Below are 21740 nucleotides of genomic sequence, written 5' to 3' on the forward strand. Positions count from 1 at the left end.
AAGAAGGAAGAGAAAGAGAAAAGAAAGAAAGAAAGAAAGAAAAGAAAGAAAGAAAGAAAGAGAAGAAAGAGAACGAAAAGAAAGAAAAAGAAAGAAATTTCCCCAAAGCTCTGCAAGATCTTGAGAGTCTGAGCTGGGGGTCTGGGGACAGATATAGAAAGGGGAGATCATTGTGAAGACCCCCCCATCACCACACACACACTTCACACACACTTCCCCATTTAGAGTCTCTGGGCAGAAAGGTGGGGCCAGACCAGCTTGTCACTTAGCAGTCCTATGTTGTTCATCTGTTCTTCCAGGCTCCTTCCTTCCGGCTCTCTGCTCCTCCCAGCCCCCAGCCCTCAGGACACAGCCCAGTTCGAGTGTGTGGCCAGCAATGAGGTGGGCGAGGCCCACAGGCTCTACCAGGTGACCGTGTATGGTGAGTGGGGGGCAATGAGGAAGTGCCCCCTCCCTGAATGTTTCCCATTCCACTGTCCTGTGCTTCTTGCTACTCCTCCTCCTAGAAGCCTTCTTTGATGCCACATTGTCCACACTGGCATCACCCAACCACAGCATGATCTCTGGCATGTGGGAGCTGCCTCTGGGGCATCTGTGAGCGGGTGTCATTCAGACCCTGGGACCCTATGTACATGCTCAACTGCTCCCCAGGCCTGCATTACTCTGGGGTTCAGCCCTGTTACTCAGCTTTGTTCCTGATCTCAGAACCGTTGCACATGCTCTCTCCTCTGCCCTGAACACTTTTTCTTCACCTGGCCTGTTTATGCTTTAATCCACCCCCTCCTCAAGTCCCATGTCAAACAGCCTCCCCTTCTCTGAGCCCCCACAAGGCTCCTCTTATAAATCCCCCAGAGATGCCTGGCTGCTCTCTACCCAGAAAGCATCTTCAGCATTTCCCCTGAACCCTCATATGTGCTGAGCCAGCATGTGGCTTTTCTCTGCATCTCCTCCTTAGGGTGCTCTGCCTGGTGTTTCCTGTCCCAGTGCCTTGACCTGGGTTGTCAGTTCTCAGAGGTCCAGTGTTCCTCAGGGAATCTCAGTGGGTCCCCCAGCTTTGTCTGTGTTTCAGAGCCTCCCACCATTGCGGACGACCAGACAGCCTTCACCGTGACCCAGATGGCCCCTGTGGTGCTCACGTGCCACAGTTCTGGGGTGCCAACCCCAATTGTGTCTTGGAGCAAGGCAGGCACCCAGCTAGGGGCACGGGGCCACGGCTATCGAGTGTCACCAACTGGTAAGGATGTGGGGCTCAGAGAACACCCGGGAAGTCCAAAGAAGTGGGATCTGAGAGTAGCTGGGTTGAAACTCAGGTAGAAAATTCTGGTCCTAGTCCAGCCCTTATGGAAAACAATATGGAAATTCCTCAAAAAACTGAACTTTGAGCTCCCATATGACCTAACTATACCACTCCTAGGGAACGCAAAAATGCAATACAAAAAAACCCTTCCTCACACCTATATTCATTGCAGCACTATTTACAATAGCCAGACTCTGGAAACAACAAAGATGCCCTTCAACAGAGGAATGGCTAAAGAAATGAGTACATATACACAATGGAATATTATGTAGCTGTCAGGAGAGATGAAGTCATGAAATTTTCTTATACATGGATGGACTTGGAAACTATTATGCTGAGTAAAATAAGTCAGAGGGAGAGAGAGACACACACATAGAATAGTTTCACTTATCTATGGGTTTTAAGAAAAATAAAAGGCATTATTGTAATAATGCCCAGAGATAAGGGCCAGAAGGACAGGCTCACAATATGAAGCTCACCACAAAGACAGGTGAGTGCAGTTAGAGAAATAATACACTAACAACTACCATGACAATGTTAATGAGTGAGAGAAGTAAAATGCCTGTCTTGAATACAAGCAGGGGATGGGGAAGGTGGGAGATGGGGCCACTGGTGGTGATGGGGTGTTCTTTTTATGACTGAAACCCAACTATAATCATGTTTGTAATTATGGTGTTTGAATAAAAAATATTACTTAAAAATAAGGAAAATTATGGTCCTAGAGCTGGAGAGATAGATAGCACAGCTGGAAGGGCATTTGCCTTGCACTGGGCCAACCTGAGTTTGATCCCTGGCATCCTATAGGGTCCCCCGAGCTGCCAGGAGTAATTTTTGAGTGCAGAGCCAGGAGTAACCCCTCAGCACCACTACCGTATTTTCCGGCGTATAGGACAACTTTTGAAACACAAAAAAGTCAACCTAAAATCGGGGGTCATCTTATACGCGGAGTATATCCCGAAAAATGTTTCAATATGCCGCTAAATGAAACTTGTCTGAATATTGCCACAAAACGAATTTTCCAACTCGATCCTGCACCAATCACTGCCAGGCTGCTCAAACCACCTCTCTAACTCAGCCAATCCAAGCAGGCAAATTAGATAAATTATGCATGCAAATTAGACAATGTTCTGGACCCGAATCTACACTGTCAAAAGCCTGCTCAGATTGGCCAGTCAGAGAGGAAGTCTATTACAGTATAAACTTTGAACCTTTGCTTGTTGTGATTGGCTCACTGTGGTACATACAATTGCAGCACAAGAACGTTCTGATACAGCAAATATAGGCCTAAACCTATGTTTTAACTGCAAAATTAGGGGGTTGTCTTATATGCCCGGTCGTCTTATATGCCGGCAAATATGGTAAGTATGGCCCCAAAACAGAATTTGATATCTCATGAGCAAAACTAAGGCACAGAGCTCAGAAGTGTCCAGGCAGACAACAGAGGCAGCCCAAGACTGACAATTCTGACTTTAGTCTCGGATCCCTCATTTGTTTCTGTGTCCGGCCCCACACCCAGGTGCCCTGGAGATCCAAAAGGCGCTGCCCATCCACGCTGGCCGCTATTCCTGCAGGGCTCGGAACTCGGTGGGCGTGGCCTACAAACACATGGTCCTCAGCGTGCAAGGTAACACCCCGAGACATAGCCAGGGGCTAGGAAAGGGCAGGAGTCCCCTGGGGTCACCATCCTCCCTCCCTGACTGAGTTCTTGAGAAGGGAGAAAAAGGCTCTGTCTGGTCTTCCTGTGTGTCCCCCCCCACCCCCGAAGTTTCCAGAAGGTCCCCTGTTCGGGTCCTGTGGGAAAAGGCATCCCCAGGCACCCGCAGTTGTTTTCCTCACAGCCTCCCCCATGGTGAAGCCGCTGCCCAGTGAGGTCCGGGCGGTGGCATCCGAAGAGGTTCTGCTGTCTTGTGAAGCCGTGGGCATCCCCTTGCCCACCATCTCCTGGCAGAAAGAGGGACTCAGCATCCCCGTGGGTGAGTGTGACAGGGGGCCTGGGGTCCTCTCCCAGCTCAGTCTATGCCAAACATCTCAAAGCACCCCCCTGAATATCCCCTGAGAAATGAGAGTCCAGCCGAGTGCCAGAAACAGAGCAGGCACAGCCTGGTAGGGAGCTGGCCTGGCCTTCCAGACTTGCCCTGAAGCCACAGCGGGTGGCTAGACCCCAGCAGGGACCCAGGACACCCTCTCCTGCTCACCCTCAGCCTTTATTTCCCACCCACTCTCCAGGAGCCAGCACTCAGGTGCTCCCCAGAGGGCAGCTGCGGATCCTCCATGCTAGCCTGGAGGATGCTGGGAACTACCTGTGCATCGCCCGGAACAGAGTGGGCAGTGCCCTGGGCAGAACACGGCTGGTAGTGCAAGGTGGGCTCCAGGGCCCCTCTTCCCCTCAGCTACAGGGATTCTGGGTCTTTATTATCAGCAGTCAGCAGACACCCCTAATCTCAATACAACCAGACACCCCCACATTTGAACCATCAATGTCTCCTGGGATCAATGGGATGCTGGCCCAGGGCTGGAGAGAGAGAGAACAGCAGGCAGCATTCTTGCCCTGCACATGGCCAACTGGGGTTCAGAATGAGGCTGCACATGGGGTCCCCCAAGTCCCACCAGGAGTGATGCCTGAGCACAGAACCAGGAGTCATCCCTGAGCACTACAAGGTATAGCTCAAAAACCAAAGGAACAGAAATGAAAAGGTGACATAATGTTAGTGGGAGCCTATTTCTTGCCAGCACTATGACCACTGCTGTGGGGATTGGGGGACTGTTTTTTGTCATACTAAGATCAGACTTGGAGTGAGCTCCTGTAACTCTGGCCTGCTTACCCTCTGCCTTATGGCCACGAACTAAACCCCAGCTTGAAGCCTGGGCCCTGACCCCCATCCCCAGAGCTGGAAGCACAGGAACCCGAGACAGGGAGCCCCAACATGAACTGACTTCCTAAAGGGGTCATAGAATCCCTGCCCGTAATTATTGCTCATGGGGAGAGGTGGATGGGGAGCTGTACTGGGGGCACCTCCCAGAGCAGACTACTCTCCCCACAGTGCCCCCTGCCATTGAGCCCAGCCTACCAGATGTGGCAGCCACCGAGGGCACACATGCACTACTGCCCTGTAGGGCAAGTGGCAGCCCCCGGCCCGAGGTCAAATGGGAGAAGGACGGGCAGCCACTGATGGCTGCTGAGGACAGGGTCACTGTCCAGCCCTCAGGGGCGCTACTGGTGAAACACTCACAGGTGAGACCAGGGGTGAAGAGGAAAGTCCTGGCCCCACACCAGACACAGGCATCAACATTCCTGCTTAGAAAAGTGAGCACTTGGGCCTGGAGAGATAGCACAGCGGCGTTTGCCTTGCAAGCAGCTGATCCAGGACCAAAGATGGTTGGTTTGAATCCCAGTGTCCCATATGGTCCCCCGTGCCTGCCAGGAGCTATTTCTGAGCAGACAGCCAGGAGTAACCCCTGAGCATCGCCGGGTGTGGCCCCAAACAAAAACAAAAACAAATCAGAAAAGTGAGCACTCATTTATGAGCCTGCCCTGTGCTCAGAGAGTAACAGCAGGATTTGAATCTGTACCCACCTGGCCAGTCTCCGGGGATGAGGGGGGGTCATGTACCTGGATGAAATTTGGGGACACCCGTGTGGATCTCCAACTGCAGAGTTGAGCCCATCCCTTGCTGTGTGACCTCAGGCTAATTCCTTGTCTTCTCTGGGCTGGATTCCCCAGGCCTGGGGAGGGGTTTGGCATGGGGATGGGGGAGATCAACCCCTCCACTTGCCACCAGAGCCAAGACGCTGGAACCTACACTTGCACTGCCGAGAACACCGCCGGCCGCGCCCACCGCCGTGTGCACCTCAGCATCCTGGCACTGCCTGTCTTCACCACCCTGCCCGGGGACCGTAGCCTGCGCCCTGGAGACCGGCTGTGGCTGCGCTGTGTGGCCCGGGGCAGCCCCACGCCCCACCTCAGCTGGACCGTCAATGACAGGGTGGTCACAGGTGTGCACCCGGGGGGACCTGGTGGGATGGGGGACACCATCCTCGCAGGCAGGGACAGGCAGCTGGTCTATACAGTGAGTCCCTGAGCCCTGTGGAGACTACATAGCAGAAGCACCTGCCATGAAGCTCCCACAGACAACCTGGGGGCCAAATGGGCATGTCCTGCCCATTCCTGATGCTACCTGGGAACCCCTTGACAAGGGGTAGGGGTGTCCTGCCCTGGCAACTATGCACTTTGAAGTTGGGGTGCTTAGTAGGTACTATCTGCAGAGCTGCCAATGGTCCCCCGCTATTCTCTCCTGAATACACTGTGTCCCACACATGACTGTCTCCTAGCCATGTGCTGACCAGCCCCCTTGCCCAGCCTGCGACAGACATTTCACCCACGCTCATATTGTGAACTTCAGGGGTCGTCTTCAGCCAGGTCCCCTGAAAAAACATCACAGGGCTGTCCACAGAGGGGCCATGATGGAGTTCTGTGTCTTTATTAAGCACCTACTGGTTTTAGGGCTCAAGGCAGGGAGGTTCCAGGCAGTTCAGGTCAGACTCCTGCCCCCCCCCATTGTGTTTCTTGGTCACAGAGGGGGTGTTGGAGCAGGACGGGGGCAGCACGCTGCAGCGAGGGGCTGTGACCCGTGAGGACAGTGGGACCTACGTGTGCTGGGCTGAAAACCGCGTGGGCCGTGTGCAGGCTACCAGCTTCGTGCATGTCCAAGGTAGGGCGAGCCTGGGGAACCCTCATTCTCTCTGAAACTGGCTCTGCTGTGGCTGGGCTGGGGCTGGGGGAGTCCCTTTGATCTGGATAGAAACTTTTCCCTGCTCTGTCCCACCTCCCTGGAGTGAGACCAGCATCGGGATTCTGACACTGGGCTGCAGGTAGATATGGAGACATGGGGCTGATGAAAAGATGTTTCTGGTCCAGAGTCCCTGCAAGATGCTGAAACTATGACTGCAATAGCCAGTAGGTGGCGTTGTTCCCCACTGGCCGGCCCAGACATCACCGGTCCATTGCAGCATGGCGGCCTCCAGGCCCTCTCAGCGCTGCTCTGGGTCCGGCTGTGTCTTCTGTGTCTAGGCAGAGCTGGCTTCCACCTCCATGTGCAAGGAGGTGGCCCACGGTGCTGGGAAGGCTCTAGGTGAGGGTGGCTGAGCCCAGGAGTTCCTATGTGCTGACCCGAGTTCTGTGTCCCCCAACACAGAGGCCCCAAGCCTGCAAGGGGAGGCCTTCTCCTACTTGGTGGAACCCGTGGGGGTCAGCGTCCGGTTGGACTGTGTGGTGCATGGGATGCCAGCCCCTGCCATCCGCTGGGCCAAGGACGGCCTCCCGCTGTGGGGTAGCCGGCAGCGCTACCGGCTACACAACGGATCGCTGACCATCCGCAGGACCGAGGCAAGGCAGGGCCGGGGCTGGAGGCTTCTTCTGACAGCTCTAGGGGCTCCCCGAGTTGTCACTGCTCCTGTGGTTTTTTGGTCCATGACTTCCCTGCACTGATTTGAGGCCGGCACCCACCCAGGGAGCTGCCCCCTGGGACAGGGACTCAAGAAGACCCTCTTGGGGACAGCTCAGGAGTGCTAGGGATGGGATTTACAGTCATGGTCATTAGGGAAGCAAAATATTGGGGCCAGAGCAATAGCACAGCAGAACGGTGTTTGCCCTGCATATGGCCGACTCAGGGCAGACCCAGGTTCGCTCCCTAGCATCCCATATGGTACCCGAAGCCTGCTAGGAGCGATTTCTGAGCATAGAGCCAGGAGTAACCCCTGAGTGATGCTGGGTGTGGCCCAAAAAATAAATAATGTGGGTCCATGATGTGGCTACATGAAGTTATTGAGACACAGGCCTATTGTGGGCCCCCACAAGTCCTTCAGCTCCAATCCAGGCTGTGCCCATGCCCAGGGTCCCCCAACCTTTCGTTCTAGCAGCTCTACTCCCACCTTCACCCCAGGAGGGCTGGGCCCAACTTGTCTGCCTCTGGCCATGGGAACAGTGATGAGAACAGAGATATAGTGCAGACTCAGTCATGTCAAGGAGAGTCCCAGAGGCCCGTTTGCTCTTCCTCCTCACTCTGGCCACTTTACCTCTCCTGACCACCCCTATGTCCCCCACAGAGGGCTGACGCAGGACGTTACCTATGCAGTGCGGAGAGTGAGCTGGGGGCTGTGGAGAAAGTGGTGGTGCTGGTGCTGCAGAGTGAGTGTCCCACCGCATGGGGGTACATGGGGGGGTCTTCAGCAGAGGGCAGGAAGGGGGGCTGAGGTGCTCAGGCTGGCATGTGCCCCGGGTTTGTCCAGCATGGGGTGGGCAGCAGACGGGCTAGATGGGAGGACTTTCCCTCCTGAACTTCAAGTGCTGGGTCTATGCAGCCTTGGCTCAGGCACAGGTGGGATGGGGATGGAGGGGGCATGAAGGGTGCTGCTCACTACACCCTCATCCCAAATAGACGGGTGTTCCTGACCAGACCACCCATCACAGACCTTCCAGACATCCTCCTCTTGGGCCAGATTGATAACACAGCAGGAAGGGCATTTGCCTTGCACACAGCTGACCCGGGTTTGATCCCAAGCATCTCCTGTGGCCTTACTGAACACCTTCAAGAGTAATTCCTGAGCTCAGAGCCAGAAGTAACCCCTGAACACCAGAAGCTGTGGCCCCAAAACAGACAACCCCTCTCCCATGCTTCTCAAGAGTTTTGCTCTTTTTTGGTTGGGGCCATACCTAGTGGGGCTCAGGAACTACTCCCAGCTTAGTGCTCAGTGTCCTTCCTAGAGCTGCTTGGGGGAACCATGGACTGGGGGTTCCTGGGACCCCAGCTTCCTGCGTGCAAAGCATGTGTTCCATCTCCTCAGTCTCCTCCCAAATTAAGGTCTTTCATCCTCAGAATGTCCTGCATGAGGAATTTGAAATGGTGGGTTGTGTGTTCCACAATCCCCAGAGAGAGAGATGCAGGTCCAGCAGCAATTCTGATGCAGAAAATAATCCACACACAGCTAAGAAGGAATAGCAGGCCGGAAACTAACACTACAAGCTGTTCACCCACAAGCCAGTTGCTCCACCATGTGGAACCATGAGCCAAGATGGAAGCTTTTATTGGGAAAGCAAAGCCCAGCCCAAGGAGAGGGGAAAAGCCAGATGAGGAGGCAATAGGGAAACATCTTTTTTTTTTTTTTTTTTTTTTGGGCCACACCCGACATTGCTCAGGGGTTACTCCTGGTTGTCTGCTCAGAAATAACTCCTGGCAGGCACGGGGGACCATATGGGACACCGGGATTCGAACCAACCACCTTTGGTCCTGGATCGGCTGCTTGCAAGGCAAACGCCGCTGTGCTATCTCTCCAGGCCTGGGAAACATCTTTTTAACAGGAAAACCAAAGGAACCAAATCGAGAGACATCTAATTAGAAGGCATATGAGGACCAATCCAAAGGCCTCTACCAACGTTGAAAACTCACTAGTTAAAAACCAAAAAAATTCTCAGTGCACTTCATCAGGGAGGAAGGAACGTAGAGAGGGAAGGAGGGAAGAAGGGAGGAGGAACAGAGAGAGGCTGAGGGGGCGGGAGAGAGAGAGAGAACACAGAACACAGGGGGAAAGGTGTTTGCCTTGCATGGCCAGCCTGGCATCACTTAGGGTCCCACAGGAATGTAGCTTCCAAAACAAAAATGTAATAAAGACAGGAGAGAGAGCTCATCAGACCAGCTGTGGGCCTGGAGGCAGGAGGCCTGGGTTTGATTCCCAGCATTGCAGACCTGCCCTTAGCTCCCTCAGGTCGAGGTCCAAGCCCCAGACCAAATGTGCTGAAATGAAAATCGAGGGAGCAAAATAGCCCAAGTTCTCTGCCCCCGGGGTCACCAGTGAGTGACCGCGCCCTTCGTACCAGACACGTGTTGATGTGTTGAAATCGCCTCAGTGCCCTCCTGCACACACCATCCCGCCACAGTTGGACACCTATAGCTACAGAGGCTAGGATGTGGTTCCATGGCTGAGCATGCACCGCGCATGCATGATTTGAACACACGTTCCCCTGAGCATCAGGAAAGGAACCATCCGCAGGCACTGACCCAGGAATTACCCCCCCCTGAGATCCTCTGGGTGTGACTCCAGAACAAACAGAAGCAAGGATTCTAATCTTTGGCATCCCCTTTGGCCCCCCCGACCACCACCAGGAGTGAATCCTGAGTGCAGAGCCAGGAGTTAATCTGAGCATTGCTGAGTATGGCCCCAAAACCAAAAAGAAAAAGAAGACTGGTGTTTACAAATTCCTCCTGCCCAGGGTCACCTCTGCCATGTTTCCCTGTTGACAGGAGCCTCCCTCACCCCACCCCACCCCGGCTGTGTGAGGAAATGTGTCTGTGATGGGTGACCTACAGCTCATTGTAGATTCTGCCTGTCACAGACTTGGAGCACCATACCCAGCAGCCAATGCAAATTAATTCGACTGGTGTGGAAAACAACAGAAGTACATTAAAAAAGGAGGAAACAGGACCAAAGCGATAGCACAGTGGGCATTTGCCTTACACATGACTGACCTGGGTGTGATCCCCAGCATCCTATAGGGTCCCCCTATCACCTCCAGGAATGACCCCTGAGCGCAAAGCCAAGAGTAACCACTGGGCACCACTGGTTGTGACCCATAAACAAAAAAAAAGAAGGAGGAAAAGGGGGTGGGGAGTCTCGCTTAAAGGACTGGAATGTGCACTTTGCATGCAGGAGTCCCCAACACCTCACAGTCCCTGAGGACCAGCAGGAGTTGCTCTCTGAGCACTTCCATGCATTAGCCCCAAAACAAATAACCAAAAAGAAAGAAACAATGGCCAGGGACTTGGCTAGAAGGGGCTGGAGCACATGTTTCACCTGCGGGAGCCCCAGATTCGAGCTGCAGCACTATTGGGATGATACTATTGGGGTCTCCAGCCCTGCTGGGCCTGAGCCAGTATGAGACAGAAGTGGCAGTTTGTTAGCTTAGGCCCAGGTGGTGACATTCCCTGAGCAATGTCAGCCGAGCAATGCCAGGGTCAGAGACTGACAGGACCTATCTGGGACCTATTCTCCATGTGCCTCTTTTTGCCCATAGTGTGTCAACATGTGCCACATTCCTCATGGCTGCCCTGCATCTCTTTCAGGTGCCCCCGTGTTCAAGGTAGAACCCCAGGACGTGACCGTGAGATTTGGGGATGTTGTGGTGCTACAGTGCCAGGCCACAGGCGAGCCGGCACCCACGGTGGAGTGGATGCGAGCAGGCCAACCCCTGGAGGCCAGTGGGAGGCTGCGGACGCTGCTGGATGGAAGCCTGTGGCTGGAGCAGGCAGAGGCCAGGGACGCAGGCACCTATGAGTGTGTGGCCCACAACATCCTGGGCTCGGCCATTGCACGGGCAGTGCTGGCTGTGAGAGGTATGGATGAGTGGCCCAGCCTGCCACATACAGCGTGGGAAGGGTGAGCAACTTGAGGGGGGGAACCCAGCCCCACTGCCTGGCCCTGGCCAGGTGCCCATCACTTCTAGTGTCTTAGATGCATAGAAGGAAAATGGCTAGATAGTGGGGGAAACTGAGGCTCTGCCATCTTCTTGGGTAGGGAGCCCTGCCCTCTCTGTGGCCATCACCCGCCCCATGTCAGGGACAGACAGAAGAAACAAGGGCACCCATGGGGGTTCTCTGAGTGAGTTCTTTTCCCAGGCTTGGGGGGTTTGTAATTATGGGGTCCTCTTTGCTGGTGCTTCCAGCAGCTGCATGCCCCCTGGGGTCTGGCCATACTTGGAGATTAGAGAAGATCTTTCCTGGGAAACCCACCTCCAAAAGACATCTAAACTGCACAACACAATCACTGAATTATTTGTGTCCTTGCACATACCCTGCCCTGGACAGACATCACTAGTCAATCCTGCACACAGAATTGTCTCCAGACCAGTTACAACTGGGACCTGATGCTGTTAGCCCCTGAGAGTTCCTGTTTGAGGACTGTGGGACCTTTTCAGGCACCTCATGGGCTGATGCCAGAGACCAGGGTGGGATGTGAACAAATGTGGCTCTGAAAAGTCATAGGTGGGCCTGAGCAATAGCACAGTGGAAAGAGCGTTTGCCTTGTCTTGCACACAGCCAATCTGGGTTTTGATCCCCGACATCTCATATGGTCCCCCAAGTACTGCCAGGAGTGACTCCTGAATGCAGTCACCACACCTGAGCACCGCTGGGTGTGACCCCCCCCCAAAAAAAGTCAGAGGGTCCCTGGAGTTGTTGGGGGTAGAGAACCTTTCCTCTACCTGAACTTGGTCTCTTTCCTTACCCTGTTGAAAACCCCCACCACTGAGCTCTTCTGCACATGACTATTGACTCACTGGTTTCCTGTGTTCCCCAACCCCCAAGTTGGAGCCACAAATCGGATATATATTTAACGATGAGAAATGGGAGGCTGGAGTGATAGCACAGTAGGTAGGGCATTTGCCTTGCATGCAACCAACCTGGGTTCTATCCCCAGCATCCCATAGAGTCCCCAGAGCACTGCCAGGAGAAATTGTGAGCAAAGAACTAGGAGTAACCCTTGAGCACTTCCAGGTGTGGCAGAGAGAGAGAGAAAGAGAGAGAGAAAGAGAAAAGAGAGAGAGAGAGAGAGAGAGAGAGAGAGAGAGAGAAGAGAGAAACAGACTTTGGGGGCCAAAGAGATAGCATAGTGGTAGGGCTTTTGTCTTTTTGTCTTGTATGCGGCCAGCCCAGGTTGATTCCTGGCATCCTATATGGTCCCTCGAGCCTTCCAGGGATGATTTCTGAGTGCAGAGCCAGGAGTAACCCCTGAGCAGCGTTTTCTGGGTATGACCCAAAAGCAAACAAACAAAAAAAAACAAACAGACTTTCCTGTGCCCTGTTCTGGGACCTCCAAACCCAAGGGCTAGATCCTGGTCTCCCCTAAGGTCACTGTGGACACTTGGCCTCACACCTTCCCCAGCATTTGGAAGTTCCATCAGTCTTGAGGTCCCTTGACTGGTAATGGCATCGCCCCAATCTCCGCCTTCCTGTCCCGGTGGCTTCCCTGTGTTGCTTGTCTCTAAAGAGGCTCTGTTGAGAAGGACTGGCATGGCTTGTGGTGACCTCTGAGCCCACCTCATCCTCTGTGAGGTCACACCTGAGGACAGGGCTTGGGTTTCAGCATGTCCCAAAGAAGGGGCCACAGTCCAGCCACCTCCTTCTTCCGTTCCTCTGTTTCTTTGATGCAAACTGTTCTTTCCTTTGCATCATTTACAATTCACACAGAATGATGAAATTATTCTGAAAGAAAAAAACCAAACTGTGAAGGAAAAGGTGCTTATCAATGCTCTTCCCTAAATCAGTGCCCTGAAATGAATCGCTGTTTGGGTGCAGGCGATATATAATTTTCTTCTCTGTATGTGAAGAAACGGAATAATCTTCCTTCATGGGGCTGTACTCCAGGTGTGCGTCCCATCCCCACTCTGTTCCAGACAGTTCCCTCCTCTTGCCAGCCCCCTCTTGCCAGGCTCTTCTTTCATTGCTTTGGCTCAAGCTGATGTCATGAAAGAAATTACTGGGGCCCCCCACTGTGCCCCCACATGTGGCGGGCCACATGTGGCTGTTCACTGTAAGAGAGATTTCTCCTGGGGCTGGGGGTGCTTAGGGAAAAGTTACCCAGAGATTTTGAAGTCTCCCCACCCCACCCTACCTCTTCTCCTCCTTTCCCATTTTCCATGCTGTCTGGTCTTGGCGCTGAGTCACTGCTCTTGGGAGAAATTTTCTCTGGCAAACTTGTATTTCCTCAATTAGGTGGGTGCATGGCCTCTGCCTGCCCCTCCTGCCAGCCTCAGAGCAGCAGACATGGACCAGAGCTGTTCCCAATGGGCAGCAAATCTCATCAAACCCCTGTGACAGACTATAGACATGGCTGCTTCCTGGAAGTGAGGGCCAGACTGCCCCCCATCCATGTGGCTCCCTGGAGCCCAGATGTGGAGTGTTTTCTGTTATCTTGTTGACAGATCTGCACCAATTTGTGGCTAATTTCCCCCCAAGAGCTGGTGAGCAGAGAGACAGAGCCCTGCCTCTGCCCTCTGGAATGCCATCTGTTCTGGCCAGACAATGCTCATGCATCTGGCCTGTTAGTGATGGGAGATGCAGGCTGGCAGATAGGCTGGCGGCTACTGGAAACCCAGACATGCCACGTTAAAAATCTCCCTACACAGTTCAGCCCTAAGGCTGCTAGAGCCAGAATTGGGGGCATGGGGACTTTGGGGGCACCTGCTTTTCATTTCTGAGAGGTCCTGGCACCCCCTTAGTCTTTGATGCTTCTGGGTGCCACTTCCTCACACAGCATTCCTCACAGGTGGCCCAAAGACCCCACTCGTCCAGGTTCCAGGTACTCAATACAGAAAGAGGAGCCTCTCAGGGTCCTGTCCCTTCTGTGAAGCCCTCCCTCCCCATTTCTCTCCTAGACATAGGGTCCACCCTCCCTCTCCCCTTGCCATATGTCCCTAGCCACATTGTTGACCTTCTCTGAACTTCTGTTCACCCCTTTGAAAGATGAACATTCCCTGTTCAGGGTCCCCGGTCCTCACGGCTCTCCTCCTCTCCCTTGTCACAGGAGCACCCCGGGGAAGCCGGGGCAGCATGGTGGGGGTCATCAATGGCCAGTACTTGGGCATAGCTGCCCTCAACACCAGCGTGCAGCAGTGGGAGGCACAAGACGAGACCATCACCCTCCACAGCAGCATCAGCCATGTCCCTCCCAGCGTGGGTGAGTAAAGCCCCAAGCCCCCTGCTTCTGGGCAGCCAGGCCAGTCAGTAGGGACCCCCCCTCTCCCAGGCTGAGTTCAGCAGGAAGCACTTGCTTTGCTCATAGCCAACTCAAGGTCCATCCCCTACATCCCATATGGTTCCCTGAGCACCACCAGGAGTGATCCCTAAGTACAGAGCCAGGAGTAATCTCTGAGCACTGCCAGGTGTAGCCCCCAAAACCACGCAAACACACATATGAATGGGCTGGAGTGATTATACAACAGGTAAGGCATTGCCTTGCATGTTCAATTCTTAGCATCCTCTAGGGCCCCCCGAGCACCACCAGGATTGATTCCTGAGTGCAGAGAAAGAATTATTTATTCCTGAGCATTGCCGGATAAAACCCCTGAAAAATGAAGCAATTAGGGGTGATGATTGAGTTAAGGTGGGGGGAAGAAGGAAGCAAAAGATGAGACAGGTAGGCCCAGAGAAGCAATAAGTGGCACATTCGGGCATTCGGGCAAGAAATTGGTGAACAGATGAAATGTTCTAGAATGTGAGCAGGTCATGGATCCCTTATTCATTTGCTCATGGGGGTCTGGAGCTGGGAGGTGACTTCCCTCAACACCTGTGTCCACTCAGCTGGCCCAGCAGATGGGATCTCTGAATGTGGACTTCAGGCAGGCCAGAAAACCTGGTTCCCATGAGAAACCTGGTCTCTCCACCTCTGAGAAACCACTGACCCCCCAGATGGAAACAAGGAACAAGCAAATCAGTTTCAGCAAATCTATCACCATACTTGGTACTGCCCAGAATTCTGGACTTTATATGTCCATTGAAATGATTCGAAGCACACAATTTATTCAAGGCCACAAATTGGGCCCTGAAACCCAGCTGGGCTGGGCTGGGCTAGGCAGGACGCCCCTGGGGGGAAACAGAGGGTGCGTGAGAGGGAGTGAGTGAGCAGGGTCATTTTAGAGACCTGCTGATCCTGTCCCCCAAAACTCAGGACCCCTAATGCGAGCCCTGGTGGTCGCCCTGGCCCCCACCTACTGGGCGCTGGCTGGAGAGAGTAGAGATGCCCCAAATGGCCATTCGCTGACAGGCAGCCACTTCCGGCAAGAGTCCCATGTGGAGTTCGACACAGGTGAGCAGTAGGGGTCATCTTATAGTCTGAGGGTCTATATGCAGACACCCACCTGATCCCCACTCACCCACTGGATCACGGCCCTGCAGGGGACCAGCTCACTGTGACTCAAGTGGCCCGGGGCTTGGATGCTGACGGTTTCCTGCTGCTGGATGCCGAGGTCCACGGGGTCATCCCTGAGAGCCTAGCTGAGGCAGATCTTCAAGTTCAGGTGTGAGGTGCAGCTGGGAGTGGGGCCCGAGAGAGGACAGGGGTGGGGGTGCCAGATAGGGGTGCCCTGAGCTCACATTCCTGGTCAGAGGCAGGAACTGGGCTGTTCTTTCTCTCCCTGACTGAGCTGCCCGTGCTTGTCCCTCAGGACTTCCAGGAGCAGTACTGGCTGACAGGCCCTGGGCAACTCTTGGGCGACTCCAGGCAGCGCTTCCTGCGGGCCCACGAGCCTGTGTCTGCGCACTGCAACCACAGTATCCGCTACGACTTGGTGCACGGTCCCCAGCCGCAGCTGGTGCAGCATCTCCATGCCTCACGTGTTCGTAGCACCTTTGAACCCGACACAGAGGCCCTGCAATTTCAGCTCACCACCGCCATGCAAGCCGGTATGATGCACCTCCCCGGAACCCTGAAACTTGACCTCCCCTCCTGGGTGTGCCCCCTTTAGCTGGTCCTGCCTCCTTGGCTGCCCTTCACATGCAGCATGGACACAGCTGAGTCTGGTCAGTCATTCACACTCTCTTCAAACCCAGAAGCACCCCCTTGTCTGCCACAAGTCCCGCTGATGGTAGACAACCTCACCCCACTTTTCTCATGGTGTCTGTAGTCAGGCTACAGCCAAAAGCTTTGTTTTGTTTTCATTTTGGGGCCACATCTGGCGATGCTCAGGGGATCCTATGGGATGCTGGGGATCAAATCCAGGTTGGCTGCATGTAAGGCAAGTGCCCTCCATGCTGTACTATAGTTTTGGGCCTTTGGAGGAAGGCTTTGGAGTATACCTGACCTCGTACCCATCCACTGAGGGTCCTGTGGGTTTTTTGGTATTGGATTGGTTTGGTTTTGTTTTCGGGCTTTGGGTCACACCTGGTGGCTATTAGTGATTACTCCTGGCGGTGCTCAGGGAACTAACTATAAGGGATGCTGGGGATTGAAGTCAAGTTGGCTGCACGCAAGGCAAAGGCCCTCCCATCTGTGCTATGTTCCAGTTCCCTGGTCCTGTGGGTTTTTCAACTGAACACAGGTTGAGGAGAACCCAACAGGTCAGGTGATGGGGGCCAGACGCAGTTGACTGAGCCTCAGTTTGTCCATCCGTGTACTGGGGATGCTCATCTGTGCTCAGAGCACTGGGCACTGGGCTTGTCCAGGGCAACTACACATTAGATAGGATTTTCATGTATGCCCGAGTTTGGTGGTTGTCTTGGTGTTTGGGGGCTTAGTGTTTTTATATTTCTCTCTACCTCCCGGACTTGTCTTACAGAAGAGAACGAGCTCAGCTGCCCGGAGGGCTTTGAGTTGGATCCCGAGGGCACGTTCTGTGTGGGTAAGTACCCCAGGCACCCTGTCCCGTAGGGGTCTCCCTACACAGAGCTTTGTGTTGGGTGGGGTAGGGGTATGTAGAAGAAGGAGGCAGAGAATGGAGGAGCTCATTAGCAGCTCTGGGCCTAGGTGGGCCCTCCTGCGCTGGAGTTGGGTGTTGAGGCAGGTTGGGGTGGGTGCTCATGCCACTTCTCTGCCTCTCAGACGTGGACGAGTGTGCCTGGGAACTCCAGCTGTGCCCAAAAGGCCAGCGCTGCGAGAACTTGCAGGGGACCCACCGATGCCTCCCAGGATGCCAGCCTGGCTTCCGGCCGGCCCCCGATGGGACAGGCTGCGAAGGTGAGGGGCTGTAGGGGGTGCCACACACATTTTCCAGGCACCCAGTGGGGTCAACAGAAGGCACACTGTGTGTCCCTCCTTGGTACCTTGGGGGACCCACAGTGAGTTGGAGAGAGGCCACCTGAGGTTCCCCAATGGCTCCGTGAAAGGTCCCAGATTTGAGCACCTCCATCTCCTTCACCTCTGATCCTTTTCTGTTTGTTTCTTTTGTTTTTTGGGGGGCCACATCTGGTGGTGTTCAAGGGTAAGTCCTGAGCTTTGCACTCAGGAATCTCCTGGCGGGCTCAGGGGACCACATGGGATGCTGGGGATTGAACTGGGGTCCACCTCATACAAAGCAAACTCTATCCCTGCTGTGCTATGGTTCCAACCCCTGCTGGTCTTCCTTATCTCAGCTTCTCTGTTACTCTCCCCATGGGCCACTTCAAGAATGATCCCACTTAGTCCCCTAAGGGGGCACATTGCTGACCCTAATGAGGGAGAAGCAAGGGACCCCCAGGGCAGGATGGAACTGGTGCCCCCTGCAAGCACAGCACGTGCTGCCACCTCCTTAGTCCCTCCCTCTTTTTCTTCGGACCTCCAAAGTCCTCTGTAGTTGGGAGGAGGAGGGGTTCTCCCACCTGATCATGTCTCTTATGTGGGAGAAGAAGGGGAGGTATGAGCAGTACGGAGAACTAGATTGTGGAGGCCTCTGTGCTCAGCTCCACCTCTGTCCCCCAGATGTGGACGAATGTTCGGAGGAGACAGACGAATGCCACTACAGCCAGCTCTGTGACAACACACCGGGCGGGTACCAATGCAGGTGCCCCCAAGGGTACCGGACCCAGGGCCCCGGCCTGCCCTGTCTAGGTACGGGGACATCCTGCCCCTACATTGAGACAAAGATGATGCTAAGTCTGTGGTGCTGAGTTCTGAGGTGTTGAGTTCTGTGGTCGTATTGAGTTCTGTCTGAGGTGCTGAGTTCTGATGTTGAGTTCTGAGGTGTGGAATTCTGTGGTGCTGATTTCCATGATGCTGAGTTCTATGCTTTGTCACGTTCATAGCACCATGGACTCTCCATTTCCACTCTGTGGGGTCACTTCTCCCAAGAGAGAAGGGAGGAACTCAGGACGCTGAATGTGTAGAAGGGACCCATGGGGACCAGGGAGACTGAGGTGGGCCGGGTCTGGCAGCAGCAGGACCCCAGCCCACCCTGCCCTGCTCCCTTGCAGACATCAATGAGTGCTCGCAGATGCCCACTCCCTGTACCCATGGCTGCCTCAACCTGCTGGGTGGCTTCCGCTGCCTGTGCCCAGCCGGCCTTGTGCTCCTCCCGGGGGGCAGGACATGCGGCCCGTTGCGGGGCGAGCTCAGGGCCCAGAACATCACCACTCTTGGTTCCCGGAGTCTCCGACTGCGGCCCCGTGGTCCTGGGGGCTCCTACCACGCCTGGGTCTCCCTCCGGCCACGTCCCAGAGCTCTGGGCAGTTGGGGGCGAGCCTGCCCCCCTGGCTTCATCCAGCAAAACGGAGTCTGTACAGGTAAGACCGAGCACCATCTTCCTACAGGGCAGAGGGCAGCCCAAGGTGGCATGGCATATGGGAGCCCCCACAGTGCTCAGGGACGGGTCCCCTCTGAGGGAGACGACAGTTAGATGGTTGGAGCAGCTACATCATTGGGGTACAGGATATTTTGAAGTGAGGGGGCCTCTCTCGGGCAAGTGTCCCTGTTACCCCACTAGGATACTCAATGGTGGGTCAGACAGGAAGAGGGACATTTGTGAGTGAAGGAGAATGTTTCAGGCTGACCGGGGCAGACTGGGGGTTAGGGGGTCCTGGATAGCCCCAGAGCCCCGAGCTGCAGAGAGAGGCAAAAGGGGCTGGTCTGGAAGTTGGAAACACCTCAGCAGACAGGCCCAGTCACCTCTCCAGTTCGTGGCAAAGCAGGAAACCCCTGATCTGCACCTTGACTCCAGAGTTGGGGGATAAGCCTGAAGCCTGGCCAGCAGGCATGGGGTGACCGGGAAAGCCCTGACTCAGCAGACATCTGCCCCTGTCCCCCTCCCACCCTTCTGGGCAGACCTGGATGAGTGCCTGGTGCCTAACCTGTGCCAACATGCCTGCAAGAACACGGAAGGCAGCTACCGGTGCCTTTGCCCCTCTGGCTACCGCCTCCTGCCCAGCGGGAAGAACTGCCAGGGTGAGTCCAGCCAGGCAGCATGGGCTGGGCCGCCCCACTTCCAGCTCTCGTGTGCCCTCAGCATCCCTCCACCCTCATGGGGCTGGAAGGAAGCTCCCCGGACATGCACTGCCAGGTGGGCAGGAGATCAGAGACAGTGAGGGCAGGCACAATGCCAGCCTCTTTCTTGGGCCACTCACACCCTCCCTGCTGAGACTTGGTGGATGGATGGGGTGCATGGAGGGCCCCGAGCCAGGCTCACACTGGCACATGCACCTGGTGGGGTGGCCAAGGTGCCCTCGCCTGAGCATGCCCTGTGCCTAGCTGGCATCCACTGGCATTGCCCCTAACGGTGGCACTTCCTGTCTCCATCCATGGTCGGGGGGACTGTGAATGTCCTCATAGGAGGCATTGATATGGGTCAGTTCTCCTGGCCTCTCCCAGACTCAGGAGTCGTGAGGCGCCTGGTGGCTGGACTCCGGGGTTCAGGCAAGCTGAGGATTGTGAGGGGGCACTGCCCTCCCACAGGGGCATCTCCTGCTGACTGGCTCCCTACCCTGTTCCTATCTTCATTGTCACCATAGTCGAACTAATGCAGTTCCACTACCTTGGCCACATTGTGGAAAGGCTAAGGTGTCCCCTCTGTTTTCCCCACCCCTGCCCTGCCCTCTGCTCGTCCCTCCATCCCCTCCTAACCTCCCCACCCCCTTTCCCCACGCATCCCACCCCAGACATCAACGAATGTGAGGAAGATGGCATTGAATGTGCCCCCGACCAGATGTGCTTCAACACCAGAGGCAGTCACCAGTGTGTAGACACGCCGTGTCCCCCCACCTACCGGCAGGGCTCCAGCCCCGGGTAAGGGCTCCAGGAGGCCGCAGGGAACAACTCACACTGGGGAGCCCCTGCACTGGCTGACTCCTCCTCCAGAAATGCCACATGGGCTAATCCACTAGACAAACCCTTTTCCTGCACTTGGGGAGGAGGAGGGGCCCCCAGGGCTGGGGAAGAGAAGCAGGGATACTCCTCCACAGACACCTGAAACATGGGACCTGCCACCCCATCATGGCACATCCTCACACACAGACACCCAGAGCCTCAGACACATATATCCTGGAAGGGGGTTGCAGGGTATAATATTGGGGGGGCCAGACATGGCCTGGTCAAGGTCAGGAATGTGCATGCCTGTGACCTGTGCTGCGCCCTCTTCTTGAAGAGCTGCGCTCTGGGGAAGTGGCAGTGGGAGTCAGGGAGGGGGCCAGGGGTCTCCCCCTCTCTGGGTGACCCAGGTTTGAGATGCTTTTGTCCATGCAGGATGTGTTTCCGCCGCTGCTCCCAAGATTGCCGGGTTGGTGGCCCTTCCACGCTGCAGTACAAACTGCTGCCCCTGCCTCTGGGCGTAAGGGCCCACCGTGACGTGGCCCGCGTGGCCGCCTTCTCAGAGGCAGGCTCAGTGGCCAACCTCACCGAGCTCCGTGTATTGGAGCCCGACCCACACAGCCCATTCTCGTTGCGCCCACTGCACGGGGGCTTGGGTGCTGTCTATACCCGCCGTGCACTCTCGCATGCAGGCCTCTACCGGCTTACCGTGCGTGCTGCAGCCCCCCGCTACAGCAGCATTTACGTACTGCTCATCGCTGTGTCCCCCTACCCCTACTGAGCGGACGCCCTGGCCCTCCACAGCCTGCCCAGGCCGCTGCCCTGGCCTGCGAGGTCAGCGTCACCACTGATCACCTTCCATGTGCGTCACCTAGGCCTTCGGTCAACAGGACCCCGTGTGCGGCCTTGACCCAGGGACGTAGGGTGTCCTCCTACACCCTGCTCAGGTGACCAGATTGAGGCAGAGTTCTGCGCTGAGCCTGGGGGTGGAACCGAGCCCCCAGGTCCACCCCCGGCTGGAGAGCAGCCTCCCACCCACGTACATACACACACACACACACACACACACACACACACACACACACACACACACACACACACACACACCAAAAAAACATGTTTTGAACCGACTTTGTTTTTGTTCCTGTTATTGTGCGTTCGAAAGGAGGGCTTTGGGCTGGGAGGGACAGCTGCAAACACTGCAGCAGAAGTCAGCACTGAGAGTGTGGGAGGAGGGTGCTCCACCCTGCAGTGCTCTGGACCACTCCCCACCCTATGCTTATAGCATTCCATGTGCAGAGGGGGAGTGAGAAGAGAGAGGAAAATGCCCTCCCCCAGGCAAGTGGGCACCCCACATTTTGGAGAAAGGGTTTGAAACCCACAGGAAAGGGACTATCAGAGATAGGGCACACACAGAAGATAGCCCATTGGGGAGCAGGGTTTGCAGGCAGCAGGAGGCCTGAAAGGGTAGGAGAAAGCCAGGCGGACTTCAGTGGGAGGTGCCCCAGCATATCCCAGATCCAACAGCAGGACCCTCGTTCGTTCCCATGATTGATGGAAGGGGAAAAAGAGAGCATGGCAGAGGTTCTGACGCATCTCCAGCAGGCTGGGCCTGGGAGCTTGGTCTTGAGGTTCAGCAAACGGCTTCTCCCTCTCCGTGGGTTCCTTCCTGCCTTCCCCTGCAGCCCTC

The 21740-nt window shown here is 55.3% G+C and overlaps 1 protein-coding gene across 1 annotated transcript in view; it reads left to right on the forward strand.

Annotated features, from left to right (window-relative positions):
• HMCN2 (hemicentin 2) overlaps positions 1-20920 on the forward strand; it is a 145846-nt gene extending 124926 nt beyond the window's left edge. Inside the window, 22 exon segments of the mRNA XM_049772813.1 lie at positions 300-421; positions 1070-1234; positions 2814-2921; positions 3136-3270; positions 3524-3658; positions 4339-4529; positions 5077-5290; positions 5872-6006; positions 6490-6680; positions 7400-7481; positions 10411-10680; positions 13868-14020; positions 15011-15148; positions 15238-15359; positions 15507-15744; positions 16617-16748; positions 16826-17014; positions 17735-17863; positions 18226-18534; positions 19073-19192; positions 19903-20029; positions 20486-20920. Of these exon segments, the coding sequence (XP_049628770.1) occupies positions 300-421; positions 1070-1234; positions 2814-2921; positions 3136-3270; positions 3524-3658; positions 4339-4529; positions 5077-5290; positions 5872-6006; positions 6490-6680; positions 7400-7481; positions 10411-10680; positions 13868-14020; positions 15011-15148; positions 15238-15359; positions 15507-15744; positions 16617-16748; positions 16826-17014; positions 17735-17863; positions 18226-18534; positions 19073-19192; positions 19903-20029; positions 20486-20831 (3751 nt within the window). The 3' untranslated portion in view covers positions 20832-20920.
• Positions 20921-21740: the final 820 nt, after the last annotated feature.

The sequence above is a fragment of the Suncus etruscus genome, chromosome 5 (assembly GCF_024139225.1).
Source record: "Suncus etruscus isolate mSunEtr1 chromosome 5, mSunEtr1.pri.cur, whole genome shotgun sequence".
Taxonomy (NCBI): domain Eukaryota; kingdom Metazoa; phylum Chordata; class Mammalia; order Eulipotyphla; family Soricidae; genus Suncus; species Suncus etruscus.